The 14,931-nt window shown below is 33.3% G+C and overlaps 1 protein-coding gene across 7 annotated transcripts in view; it reads right to left on the reverse strand.

Annotated features, from left to right (window-relative positions):
* Positions 1-14,931, reverse strand: part of ERBB4 (erb-b2 receptor tyrosine kinase 4) — a 1,096,742-nt gene that overhangs the window by 506,822 nt on the left and 574,989 nt on the right. For all 7 annotated transcript variants that reach the window (XM_041737269.1, XM_041737271.1, XM_041737268.1 and 4 more), the window contains exon 3: positions 9,150-9,336. In XM_041737269.1, the coding sequence (XP_041593203.1) occupies positions 9,150-9,336 (187 nt within the window). The remainder of the gene's footprint in view (positions 1-9,149; positions 9,337-14,931) is intronic.

The following is a 14,931-nucleotide window of genomic DNA, read 5'->3' on the forward strand; positions in this document are numbered from 1 at the left end:
CTCAGAAATAACAGAAAACAAATAGTTCAAATTTCCAGGTCAGTTTATTACATCACAAGATGTTGAGCCATGGAAATTTATATTTTTTTTTTCCCTGATAGATGCAGATAAATGGAAAATTCCATTCAGCATTTATGAAATATTGGCCATTTTGTATTGTTTGATATACTTCCATGGTAAACAATTTTACCATTATACATATAGCTCTTTTCTAGAAAGTAGTAAAAGGCTTGTTGTAACTCTATTCTCTTTACATATTACAATATTTTATCAATTCTAAAATATATTTTTTATATTTGATATCGCTAAAATCTTGATTCATCCATACAATCTTTTACAATTATGCTGGGCTTTCCCTTTTTCTCTTGGTGAGGCTTGATGACAATGACCAGTAAATATTTCTCCCAATTGACAGTGACTTATATTTGATGAAATATGGTAGACATCTAGTTGATAAAACATTTTATAGAGACATTTCTTTGGTGACTTATTTGTTATTAAATAAATATTATGTTATGAACATGAACTTTCAATGTGGAATGAAGAATCCTAAAGACATGGGTATTATTTATGCCAGAAAGAATCCTCACAGACTCTTCAAATATAGTTTTGTCTGTTAAATTATTATAATCTCATAAACCTTATTTCTTCCAATAAAGTCATTTAAGAAATAGATATTGGGACCTGTTTATAACTAGATATCTACGTACTCTGGGAATTGAAGATGAGAGTAAAAATCTTTTAAAAAGATGACTTTTGGGCAGCCTGGGTGGCTCAGTCGTTTAGTGCCACCTTCAGCCCAGGGCGTGATCCTGGAGACCCAGAACTGAGTCCCACATCAGGCTCCCTGCATGGAGCCTGCTTCTCCCTCCGCCTGTGTCTCTGCCTCTCTCTCTGTCTCTCATAAATAAATAAATAAATAAATAAATAAATAAATCTTTTTTTTAAATGACTTTTTTTTTTAAAAAAGTCCCATTTCTGACAAATAGAAACTCTGCTATAATAACCAGAGCTTGAAGCTCCGTAGTTTATTCAAATATAAAATCTGGTTAGGTCCCAAGTCATAAATGACGCATTTGTATCTTAAAGTTTGATAATATAACCCTAACATGCTGTCAACGATTGTAAAAATAGGCTGTTTTTATTACTCTTACCAAAAGCATACTTTTCAAATTACAATGAATAATATTCATTGCAGGAACTGCATTTAATGTTATTTTTGTAATTTACAATTTAACTTTCACAATCACTCATTTAAAGATGAGGAAACTAAGGTTTGGAAAGTTGAATAAGAGTATTTGAAGGGAGGGAGGCTCAAATGAGAGTCTATGCTCTGATTCTCCATGATATTCTGCATGTAAATATTCTTGCCTACTGCCCTGGGTTCAGTAAAAGATGCTGTCCCTCTAGTGCTGCCCTGTCTAATATGATCACTAATATCTCTAATATGATCACCTTAAATGGCAATTTAAATTAAAATGAATTAAAAGTAGAAATCCATTTCCTCCAAACCAGCCACATTTCAAGTTCTCAGTAGCCACATTTGGCTACTCAATTGTGCAGCACAGATCAAATGCTTCCAGCATCAAGAAAGTTCTACAGGGCAACTGATGCTTTTGAAGATAAAACAGATTAAAAAAGAGGCTCCTGACCCCATGCAGATGCTTGACGATAAACAATATAATAATTGGGGAAAATACTTTCCCAATGCTTTCACATTGCAGTTGGTAGGTAAATATTTGTCAGAAATATAATATTTACTGAGAGAAGACAGGTAGGTAGAGATAATTTAGAATAACTCATATCTCAGCATGATGTCTTGAATATACAAGTGGAACAAAACAAAGCTAACAAATATTTGAATTGACATCACTTTCCAAAAGAATCCCAGACTTTTTACCAGTAAAATTGAGCCTATTAATAAATGTGAGCATGACTAAGAGCTTAGTAACTCTGATTTTTAAAAAGTCATAGTTGAATGGCAGTGGCTATAAAATTAGTTAATAGATCTGATACTTTTAAATCAAATCCATGCATACAATATTGTCATTTTGTGGGTGTGAATTTATTTTGTCAACTTACCACCATTTTTCATACATACGTTCATGATGTATTAAAGTATCATTCAACAATTAAAATTAGAAAGTTCTTTCTAAAATGCAACCTTAAGATCTTCTGTTTAAAGTTTGGATTATATATGGTTATAGCCAATTTAGTATCTCACTGAGTATCGTCTCACCTGGAGACACTATTCTAAAAAATTTTTACAAATGACACAATATGAAGGGATGGAAAATAGATCTAAGCTCTAGAAGAAGGTACTCTGATTAACCACAAGGCTTTTAGGTCAGTTTCTTAGATGTAAAATTATAATAAAATACTACCTAGGTCATCGTGAAGAGGCTGTTGGGACCCTGAGGAGCAAAGATTCTCCTTCACCTTCTAAATGTCATAAGCAAATAAGCACATTTTCCCAATAAATGAGCTTTTTTGACCTTACAGGTCAAATTTCCTTAGAATATGTTTCCTTAGAATATGTATGTTTTCTCTCTTAAGAAAGGGAATTTGCAGTTCTTGGGTTATTTTAGGGACAGCAAAGAATGACGACAGAGTTTTGAAGTCTCAAGTAGGGAGTTTTCCTGAAAGACTCCCACAATGCTAGGTTTCCTCCAATATATTTCCTAAAGATGCTACAGGGATTAAAAAGAATGTAGTTCAGAGAATTAGAGGCCTTCAGGATCCCTGAATGGGACATAAATCAATGGGGTTGCTAAGACCTGAACAGATCATTTTAATACTTGTGACTACAAATATGTTAGCTATAGGAGAAAGAATTATTCTATTCCCTGAAAATCCCACCATCTCATTCCTTATTTCTCCAGTAACAGCATCCTCTCTAATGTGTAGTACAGCAGGAGAAGAAATTCCCCTCCATTCAACACTCATCAGTTCTCTAAAGCTAAGAATGAGTCCTCAAAACTTGCTGAAATGGCCACTCTAACTGATCTCATATTTAAGATATTTACTCTCAAATATGCTTCTGTTTTACCTATACACTGTAACTACTGCTATCATTTCCCTTCTTCTAGTTAATACACACTCTTTGACATGGCAAACAATCTTTCTTGAAAACATTATTAGAGTCTCATTTTTAGAAATTGTGGATCTGATGTAAAAACTGATGCAGTCTTGGATTCATAAGAATGTGCCACTCTTCAATGATTTTATCTGTCTCAAAGGATTTTCACTAGCTTAGTTTGGATCAAATCATTTTCCAATGAACTTATCCTTAAACTAGGAGTAATCTTGGAATTATTATTTTTTCTTCAGATACTCACGATATGCCAAGTAGTTGTTCTTATGTAAATATTAGCAGTACCTTTGTCAAACATTGTATTTAACAACAACAACTTCTGAACTAGGCTAGTTGAACTCACTCAAACATTACTAAGACCTTTCACAGAACAGTTGAAGAATGCTTAGCAACTCTAGTGTCAGAAAACAAACTCAGAATGAATATGTCTCTTGTCTAGGTCAAGGCAAATGTCAGGACCAATGAAGGGTGAAACATGATGATGGAGATTTGAAATGAAGGGCTGGGGTAACAGGTGCTTGGTGTGAGCACTGAAAGACAGGAGAGAAGTGCTATGAAGTACTAAAGACAGCTATCATACTGAGAGTAGACAAAGAAAAGCTTGAGGCTTCTCCCTGCCAGAGAAATAGAGCCTATCCAGAAAGTGGCTTCAAAGTAGTCTCTGAAGAGACTGAAATCTGGAGCATCTTTTTGTCTAAACAAGTCACTTTTCATGGCCCCATTGAGTCCATGGGAACCAACTGAATATGCAGAAATAGGTACACTTGTTGTGTCAGGGTATTGACACAAAGAAAAGCTAAAAACAAAACAGTACAGAGAAAGAAAATAAAGGGTTCCTAAATATATTCTATGGGAAAGGTGCTATGGTTGACAAGTTGTCTACTTTATTGCTTTAATGTCTATAACGACATTGTGAGGGAGAATTTTCTTCCCAATTTTAAAGATGAAGAATTTAACTCTCAGAGAGACACTCAGACTGTAAGTGGTGGTCTGACATTTAAGTGGATTTTTTTTTTCTGAATCCACACCCATGCTCTTTGACATACATGGAGTCAATTGCAGATGGCCTGTTCATCTCAATGTTAGGTGATTTACTTGACTGTCACTGAATAATGCTGAAGCATTTGAGAAATTAAATGTTGTTACATTAGATATTCTATCTCCTGGACTAAGCATTACATTTTATTGTTAGTCTACTAGAAATCATTAAACATAATATATCCTTCCATTATTATTGAGGGCTCCCAAAAATACCTTCAGTGCTTTGCTTTTATTTAAAATGTGTGCTGTACACATACCAAATAATAATCTAATTAAGATGATCCAGTACACAATTAACCAAAAAGTTAGAATAGCCATAAAACATTAAATAAACATACGAATATGTGAATAATTTGGTCTGAAAATATGGAGAATATTTGTCTAACATTTGGAAAACAAATTATATATTGGTATCACCTCAAATTTCACCTATTCAAAAGAGATAGTCTAACAATTCATATAATGAGATATCCAATATTTAAGGTGAAATTTGATGAGAAAAATGTACACATTTATGTAGTAAATTGGTACCCAGGTTATCATCATTATGAATAGAATATTAATAGTATAGAATAGATATGAACCTAGGTATTTCTCCAAGATCTCTTCATAGCTGCAATATCATGTATAGATGAAATTGTATATTATCCAGATAAGGTCATTTTATAAATTCTAGAAAGGAGAAAATAATAGCATGTTTTGTTTTATTTCATTTTTGTCCCATATAATGAAATAACTTTTAGATTTTGGCCAGACAGGTAACTAAGTAAGTACAAGCTTGTAGACTTAAGGTTGTAAACATTTTTTGAATTTAGAATAGGGACATTTGGTTAAGAAGGATCTGATAAAAACAAACAAACAGCAGAACACCAGAGTGATTAATAAAGCCACAGCCATATGTAAGTGACCTTTACAAAGGAAGGCATTAATTGTCTCCAGCTCTGTAGTCCTCTGATTCAGTACTGTCATTACCAATGGCCTCAAGATGATTACATGCCTGAAGGACACATCGATGGAAATATGGTCTCTCCCCTGACCAGGAAAAAAAATGAATTGCCAAGACAAGTTTCTCACTCCCTTTTAGATTGTGCAGCATATCCCTAGCCTAGGGACCTGTCTCTTCTCCACCCTGTCCCACATCATTGACAATAGACCAGGGAAATGTGAGCAGCAGCAGCAGAACAGGTTTTTTTCTTTGTTTATGTTTCTTGTCTTTGGGCACAACCAAAATGTAAGTATCTAAGTAAGATCTATAGTAATAATTATAGTCCAAGGAATAGCTTTCGGTGGACATGAAGCTAATTAATAAGAATCTGTTAAGGTGGAAGTTAATTTACATATATGTTAAGTGACATCCAACCATTAACCTTTATATATGACAGTCCTCAAGTTAATCAAACATCCCTTTTACAAAACACAGAATTTGCAGGAGACAAATGTAATAAATAATATATATATATATATATATATATATATATATATATATGAAAGCCTTGAAATCAAAATCTCAAAATTATTTGTTACAACACTGCATACTTGCTATGCCTACAAGTAGTACTTATTATTTATCTTGTTGAAAATATTTAAAAATAAAAGTTTGCTTAAGAGGAAAATTTACATATTAAGTTAATTTACATATATGTTAAGTGACATCCAACCATTAACCTTTATATATGACAGTCCTCAAGTTAATCAAACATCCCTTTTACAAAACACAGAATTTGCAGGAGACAAATGTAATAAATAATATATATATATTTATATATATTTATATATATATATATATATATATATGAAAGCCTTGAAATCAAAATCTCAAAATTATTTGTTACAACACTGCATACTTGCTATGCCTACAAGTAGTACTTATTATTTATCTTGTTGAAAATATTTAAAAATAAAAGTTTGCTTAAGAGGAAAATTTACTATGATTATTATTGTTCCCGTTATGACTTACCATTGTGCCAAGCTGGTACCAGAACAAAAGGCAATACAAAAGAAAGTTTACTCCTAGCATCTTGCTCATTTCCAAGCTCTTTTATACCCATATTTCTATTCAGGCTCCTACTGTGCTCTTTCCATTCTCACCCCAACCTTAGGAGTATTTCTCATCACTAAATTACAAATTTATCTGTTCTTTATCGCATTCCTTCCCTTCTCTCTAGGAGATGATAAATGAATGAAAATTATTTAGATCAGGTAGGCCAATAGGTTAACTAGATATCATGCTACCATTTCTTGGTAACATATCTTTAATTAAAAACAGAACACTCTTTCTCAAAATTCTGTCATCAGAATCAGTGGACGGTTCCTTAAAACACATGTTGATGGGCCCCACCACAAGAGTCTTGATCTATTGGGTCTCAGGTAAGGCCCTAAAATTTGCATTTCTAACAATACGCAGGTGTTGCTGATGCATTTGGTTACTTAAGAAACAAGTTAAAATTTTAATTCACTGGGACATTTAAGTAGTGAGGTATTTACTCAGCAGGTTTTCTATTTCCTTTTATATTTTATAAGATAGGACTAAAATTAGGGTCAACCCTGTAGCCCTATACTTAAAACCCTAAAATTGTTTTAAATTTTTATCAGCTTGCTTTGTATAGCATATAAACAAATAAGATAAAACAATTGTCTTTCCAAAATACAAAAATGTCTTATCTGAAGTGACTCGCAATGTTTCCTGGTTACTTTACTAGGCTACCTAGCTAGAACACTTAGTTCTTTAAGATACAACTATAGAGCAAATTTCTTTCCTAGTTACTCTTTCTATGAACAGTGAGGTGTCTCCTACCCTTCCTTATATATTCTTACACAAAGACAGAATCATGCTTATTGTGTGACTTCTGATTTTCAAATTTGGAGTTACACTATCGATTCTAATTACCAGTAAGATCAATGATGCTAGACTGATGCTCACATGGAATTCTCAGCCACCTAATAAATATATTAAGATATCTGGACAATTTCCAAGTTGTCTAAATTTTCTGCCACTTATTTTATTGCACTTTTCTTTATAAAAGAAAAATTAATAACTCTTGAACAAAAATTTCTTTTTTGTTCTGAACAATCAATTCATTCTCTTAGCTACTTAATTACTTGCTTCTACCACTGCACACATGCACAGACACACACACATATTATAAGACTTTCTGGCAGAATAGGGAATAATGTTCTTGAAATAATAGTGTTGCATTTTGGTATGACACAAGCTGTCACAATCATAAGCAGTCGTGGTATGAGCTCACTCAATAAATAAGGTATGCTTAAATGTAGCATAATTTTGATTCAATAACTTTAAAAATATTAATTATTGTTAAACATAAAATATTAAATAATGTAAATGTAAAAATAAATGAGAGGTCTTTAAAGACTAATTTTCTGTATGAAAAGATTGTTCAGATAGCACATATTATGGAATAACAACATAACTCAAGTATTATGAAAAGTTCAAAAGAAATGTATTCATTTTTTTCTTTAATATAAATAGAGGAAAACCATTTAAAAGCCATAATTCTTCCTATGCATGTTTTAACTGGATTATTATTATTTTTAGACTCTTAACTTGAATCATTCACTTCTTCTCTATTTCATTTCTAAAATTCTTCCTATCATTATGTCCATGCAAGTAGCAATTTAGTCAAAAACTCTACTCCTCAATAAGGAAATTATCTTTGAAAGGAAAGAACAAAAAAGTAAAATGTTAATGAAGGAATCTATAAATTCTGAACAATTTGCATTCACCATTATATCATCAATTCTATAGCAATCATGTTGAAAATAAATAACATAATCAGTATTCCTTTCTTCATCCAAAATATCCAATTTTAGCTTCCATGTCTGGCTAACTATGAAGCTATTTCTAACTTCAAATGAAGCTATTTCTAACTTAAAATATTTTATATCCATTACAAATGAAAGAAACAAACAATTTTAGTGACCTGACAATATCAATCTTAATTTTACTTGGTATTTTGAGGTAATATCTAAAAATTTTTATTTTCTTATGTCAAGAAACATTACCACTGAGTGGACTCAAACACACATAAAATCACTATGTATTTTGATGCAAAATATAGATCATATTAATTTAGGCTAAATTAATAGTTTAAACTCCTTTATCCCACTGTGAGATGAAAATTAATTACTAATTAGCACTACTTGATTACAGGCACACACAGAAAAACTCATGATGAGAAATCTTGTACCAAACCTCCTATGATAGCCTATATCAGCTGTGAACTATATGGACTGAAAAGATATCTGCAGGATTGCCTGGACCAGCTTACAAAACAAATTCCTACAAAGTGCTGTGGGTTTTTTTGTTTTGTTTTGTTTTATTTTGTTTTTGTTTTTGTTTTGCAGCAAGACAATAAGTTTAGGTTGCTAGCAATTACCTCTTTCTAATCTTGGTGGGGAATCACTGATGATATTGAAACATTCTGAGAAAGAATTTCTTTTTTTTTTTTTTTTTCTGAGAAAGAATTCTGATGTCATTTAGTGAGTTACTGAATAAGACAAATCAAAACTAAATTAGTAAATCAAGGTACATTTTCCAAAAATAAGGGACTGTGCAAAAAACTAGATTAGTGGAACTAGATATAAAGGCTTATGTATTTACAGAGCTCTAACGAGAGTGAAGGTTGTGGTGTTATTTACTGCAGAGATTTGATGATATGGTCCACTGTTCATCTGAGACCACCAAACACAGCATCCTTAAACCTGCTTCCTATCTCAGTTTCAGTCACTGAGCATTTCCTTAGAGTGTACTTCTGTTCGGCAGAGATACAGTATTACGGTATCTTTCAGACTGCACTTACAATATCTGCAAATAAAAGCAAGGGCACCACAAGGCATTATATTTCCCATAAAATGAATAAAGACTAACTATTTAAATGCTTTATCGCGTTCCTTAGTATAACACCTACTGCAGTGGCCATACAGTGGCCATATGTGTATGTGTATTGCACTCTACTGATGAGAACATATCTGCAATTTTGTATGTTTTTCCTACCTGTCAAATTCTTCAATCCAAGTTCTTGAAGTCCAAAGTTCCCATCTTTTCTGTAGTTTAAAAATACTGCCAAGGCATATCGATCCTCATAAAGTTTTGTCCCACGGATAATGCGTAAATTCTCCAGAGGCAGGTAACGAAACTGATTAAGAGCCACTAACACGTAGCCTGTGACTTCCCGAATAGACTGAAAAGACACAAACAATTACTTTTGTTAAAAAATTAGAGATCATCAGTATACTAATTTCTGCATTATATTATAAATAATTACCTTGATAATACAAGAACACAAAAGGTTAGAATTTCACTTGAAGTATGAGTTGTATTCTTTAAAAAAAGGCATGAATGTGCTTATAGTAAAATAATAGATTTTGTTTTATCAAACATTCTTTATAGCTGGAATTTGAATATAATGAAAGGAATAAATACCTCATTCTTTGACAGACTAAAATGAGGTAAGAGCACCTAGCTATCAACCAAACTTTTTATAAAAAGCAGCAAATTCATAAGCTTATCACAAATAAAATAAAGCTGCATTAGTAGGTAGAATATGGGACACATTTTAATCTGCTTTATTGGTGTTAAATGCTATCATATCAAAGACTGTTAACTTACCTGTCTCTGGGAAACACATATAAAAATAATATGTATTAAAGATTGATAATGATCTCTAATTACAACCACAATTTTTATTTTTACTATCTATTGTTTAACATAGTATAAATTAATTACTTGAAGTTTTGTTGTATATTTTAAAGCAAAAAAAGTCATAGGCATCTGGGTAGCTCAGTTGGTTAAGCATCTGCTTTTGGCTCAGGTTATGATCTCAGAGTTCTGGGATCCTGCTTCGTATTGGCATCCCTGTTCAGCAGGGAGCCTGCTTCTCCACCTGCCCCTCCCCTCTGCTGTGCTTTCTCTCTCTCTCTCTCTCAAATAGATAAGCAAAATCTTTTAAAAAATAAAGCAAAAAAGTCACAAGAAAAGCCCGTAGGTTTCATCTAAAATTATAGTTTTTCAGTAAAATAAGTAAGATCGTGATAGCTACGAACATACGTATTAAGGTTTTTAAAAATTAACTATAAAAATATATATAATACAGAAGTGGTAAAATGTTTCATGTGATTTTAATGTCAATTTCATGCCAATTTAGACCTCTTAATTTTGAAGTCCCAATGCTTAGTCCTTGGCTCTGGCTTTTCCATCCAGTCTCATTCTCTTGGTTACCTTATTTAGTTTCAAGGTTGATCTCCAAACTTTTATCTCCAACCTGTCCTCTAAACTCCACATTCCTATCTAACTGCCTGCCCCACATATTCACCTGAATACCTAAGAGACTGTTCAGATACACCGGTCCAAATCTGAACACTCATCTTCCTTGCCCCAATCTTCCAGCACCCTTTCTCTGATCCCAGGTGAAGTCAATCCATCCTTCCTATTACTTAGGCCAAAGTCTTGGGGTTATTCTTCACTCCCTTCTCACACACCAAATTCAATACATCCTATTTGTTTTATCTTTAAAATGATCAAGAATTCAACCACTTATGTCAATCATTGCTGTCATTTGAGACATCACCACCATCAGCATTTCGCTTATCACGATGACCACAATAGGTCTTTCTGTTTCTACTTCTTTTGATCCCTGACCATGTATTCTCAGTTAAGGCTGGACCTGATTTTTTTTTTTTTTAAGTAGGCTCCACACTTGGCATGGAGCCCAATGTGCAGTACTTGAACCGATGACCCTGAGATTGAGATCTGAGACTAAGAGTTGGATGTTTAACTGACTGAAGCACTCAGGTGCCCCTGGACCTGACCATTTTTAAAAGTCAAATCATGACATTCAGAAGATCAGTTTTTAAAATCAAATCATGACACAGCAGTTCTCAAAAATTTGAAACATCTCCCAAGTGACTCAAAGTAATACTTCTTTCACTGATGAGTCAAAATCTATCTGTTGCCCAATGCAGCAACACCCAGCCATATGTGGCCATTGAACAATTGAAATGTAGCTGGTATGAACTGAAATAAAATACACTCTGGATTTCAAAGATTATATGCTGAAATGATACAATTTCAGAAAAATTGAGTCATAAAATATAATATTAAAGTTAATTTAAAAAAAAACAAAAAAAAAATAAAGTTAATTTTAACCCTTCTTTGTTTTTATTATGGCTACATGGAAATTTAAAATTATATTTTTATGACTATCATTACATTTCTGTTGTACAGTCCAATACTCTATGACCTGGTCATCAGTTCTTTTTGTAACTTCTTTTTTTAACTCTCACCCTTTCACACTCTATTCCGGCTTTACTGGTTTCCTTGTTCTTCTAATATGCTAAGTGTTGTCCTACCTCAAGGTGCTCACTTTTACTCCGAAAGACCTGAGTTTTTTTCCCTCTTGTTATCTTTTTGGTTAATTTCCTCACTGACTTCAAGTTTTGTTTTGTTTTATTCCTTCTCAAATCTTACCTTCTCAATTGAAGCCAAGCTGACTGATGATCCTCCCACCTTCTCCTGCTCTAATTTTTATTGTGTCTATAATACTGATCACCTTCTAATTTACCATATAGTATATACATTTATTACATTTAGTATTTATAACCTGTCTCTCCTTTTCTCAGAATATAAGTTCTGCAAGGGCAAGCATTTCAACTTGTTCACTCGTCTCCTGTGATCACAATAGTACAGGCACATAGTGAGAAACCAAGAAATATTTGCTGAGCACTCTCGCTTTTCTCTGGCCATATCTTCACCAATAGGCAAAGGCTACAGAGCCGAGAGAAGTGCCCATCTGGAACCTGCATTTTTTTCCTGTAAAGAATACTCATGCTCCAGACCACTATGATACTTGAATTTCATTCCCAAATTGCCCTAATCTCCCATCAAGAGCCCGTGTTGTCATCTTTCCAGTTCTGTCCCCCTATCAGCAGACTGTGGATGCTGGATGTACAGGCTAAGTGTCCATTCATTCTGCTCAAAGCTTCCTAAGATACTGGACAGATCTAGTTAAAGGAGGGCCTAAAGACTGGAGTCTATCTCTCTCCATGCCACCATACTCCTGAAGAGTCCAAAAATCCTAACATTTGACCTGGCCATCCAATTATAAAGATACTTCTGTCAAAGTGGGAGGATAGATATTTTAATAAGTATTATTTGATTTATAATAAATAATAATGACATGGAATATGTAGGCCTTCATTTATACTCTCATTCCAAGTCCTACAATTCTTAGAAAATGAACTTGCTGACACTAATTACTTAGAAAAGTAGAATCCTAATGGAGCCATGGTAGTGATGAAGGGTCAAGGAACCTATGCAACTATTCATGTCTGGCACTGGATTGGGAACTGTAAGCCACTATAGGCATTCCTGGAACACTGATCATTTTGGATTAAAGAGATGAATGATTGGGGGAATATGAATAGAAAAAAAAAAGAGGTGAAAGGTCAACAGTAGCGTGCATTGTTTGCATGCCACATTTGGTTGAAATTGCACTTGCCTGGAATAGTCTATCCCTAGAGCTCTACAAACCAATCACTGTTCCAATGGTTGAACTCTAATCCCTTTGTGTTCTTAGAAGAGAGATCAAAAACACTTTCCAATGTCATTTGGTCTAAAAAGTAAAATTCTTTTATTCATTACAAAGATCATTTATCCTTTAGGTTGCATATAACAATTATCAAGTGCTCTAAGTTACAATGATAACAAAAAGATAACCATTGGGGATAGAGAATGTATTATCAATCTTTTGTCTAGAGCATGTCATAGTAGCCATCATTCTTCCTAATACACTTACCATTAGCTCCAACTTCACTTGGGAATTGACTCTAATTATACTGTTAGAATGATGATAAGAAATGAAGGCTCAACAGGGCTCAAAATACTTCACACTTACTAGCTTTTATACGTACTGGCTTTGTAGACTTGTTAAAATTATTTACCTTCACTGAGCCTCAGTTTCTTTATCTTGAAATAAAAGATAGCAATAGCTCTATTAAAAAGATTTTATAAGGATTAGAAGATATAAGAAAAGTGTCTGGGGGCACCTGGGTGGCTCAGTCGGTTAAGCTTCTGACTCTTGATTTCGGCTCAGGTCATGATCTCAGTGTCCTGATATCGAGCCCTGCATCAGGTTCCAAGCTCAGCGTGAAGCTGTGTGTCTCTCTCCCTCTGTTCTTTCTCCTTCTCTGTCTGTCTCTCCCTCTCTCTCAGATAAATAATCTTAAAAAAATACTATTTAAAGAAAGTGTCTGGCAAATAGTAAGTGTTCAATAGATGCTATCTATTACAAATATTATTTCTGATAATAGCCAAAACTACCTGCAGCCAATCTAATTTGAAAATAAAAATAATTATAAAATTATTACAGAAGAACCACTGCCTTTAGTCTCTTTGTTATGTAACCTTTCTATCTTTTTTATACCTTGCCTCTTCAGTTTGGAATTTATTCCTAAATTACAGAACCGGTTCCTGATACTGTTTCTTTGTATGTTATATAGCCTTTAGTACAGACTCTGGCACTGAACAGACATTCAATAATGGCTGTTGAATGAAGTTAGAATTGAAAAGTAGAAAACAATGCTTAAGGTCTTTTTAGATTTTGTTTTCCATTGAAAACGATTTTATGAACTTTCTGCTAATAAAAAGCATTGTTTGAACAACATAATCATGACTTGTGCCCAAGGACCACAGTGGTAAGTAGAAATCATCAGAATGCCCCAACGAAAAGAAAATCCTGACTCTGGTTCTGGCTCAATACGTTTAGTTCCAGGAAACTGCCTATTTTGTCAACCGAAGAGTGAATACCCACCTAAAGACATATCTCTCTCCTCGTGCTGTAAGTTTCTGCTGTCTAAAACTGATTGATTTCCATTGTCAATGTGTGCGTCTATAGCTGCTTTGTTCAAGAAGTGAATATAATTGAAGATCATTAAAGCCTTAAATGCTTCAAAACTCTTCTAACCCAAGGGACAATTTGTTCTGCCTTTGGCATTTGATGATGGAAACCAAAAGAATGAAAAAAAAAAAAGAAATTTGACCAACTTCCCATATTAGCAATATATCTATATTAGCAATAAGTCCAGAAAAAATACATGATTTGTTCTAAAGAAATTTACAACTCTTCTCCCATGAAATATTTTAAGAAAAAATGTGAAATCTGAAATTATAAAGTTCCCAGGATTTTCAACGGATGTCATTCAATCAAAGATTAGAAGAGATTGAACTGCTTAACTGGGCTTTCCATTTACCTCCAAATCATTCAAGAAAAACCAGTCTTTATTATCTTTAAATTTCTATTTCATTTCACATTTCTTACAATTGTTAATTTTTTTTCAGATAGGTCCACATTCCTTATTGTTTTATTTTAGTTGGTTCTCTCTAATTTGAGCCTTAGTGAGTATGGTGAATAGCTCCTTAAATGTCCCTTCATCTACCTTAAGATTTAAGTGACTGCAATACCTCACAATTCCTCAATATTTAATCAGTGTTTAGGAACCATGTTATGCACATTAAAAGTAATTACACATTCTTGGCTATGTGTACAAAACTCTGTTTCCTAGATGTTTTTTCCTGCTCAAATTATGTGTCAAATCCATGCTGGTTGGTTATTTTTCTTTCATTATTCCTTTGAAAATAAACCTATTTACTCTTGTTAAGACCTTTGGCAACAAGCAAAAACAGTTCTGAATTCTTAGCTTCTTCTCCAGTGTCTTATGTACTCATACCCATTTAGATAGCGTCCTCATACAATACTAACATATTCCATCAGTCAAGACAT

Source organism: Vulpes lagopus, chromosome 22, assembly GCF_018345385.1.
Source record: "Vulpes lagopus strain Blue_001 chromosome 22, ASM1834538v1, whole genome shotgun sequence".
NCBI lineage: Eukaryota > Metazoa > Chordata > Mammalia > Carnivora > Canidae > Vulpes > Vulpes lagopus.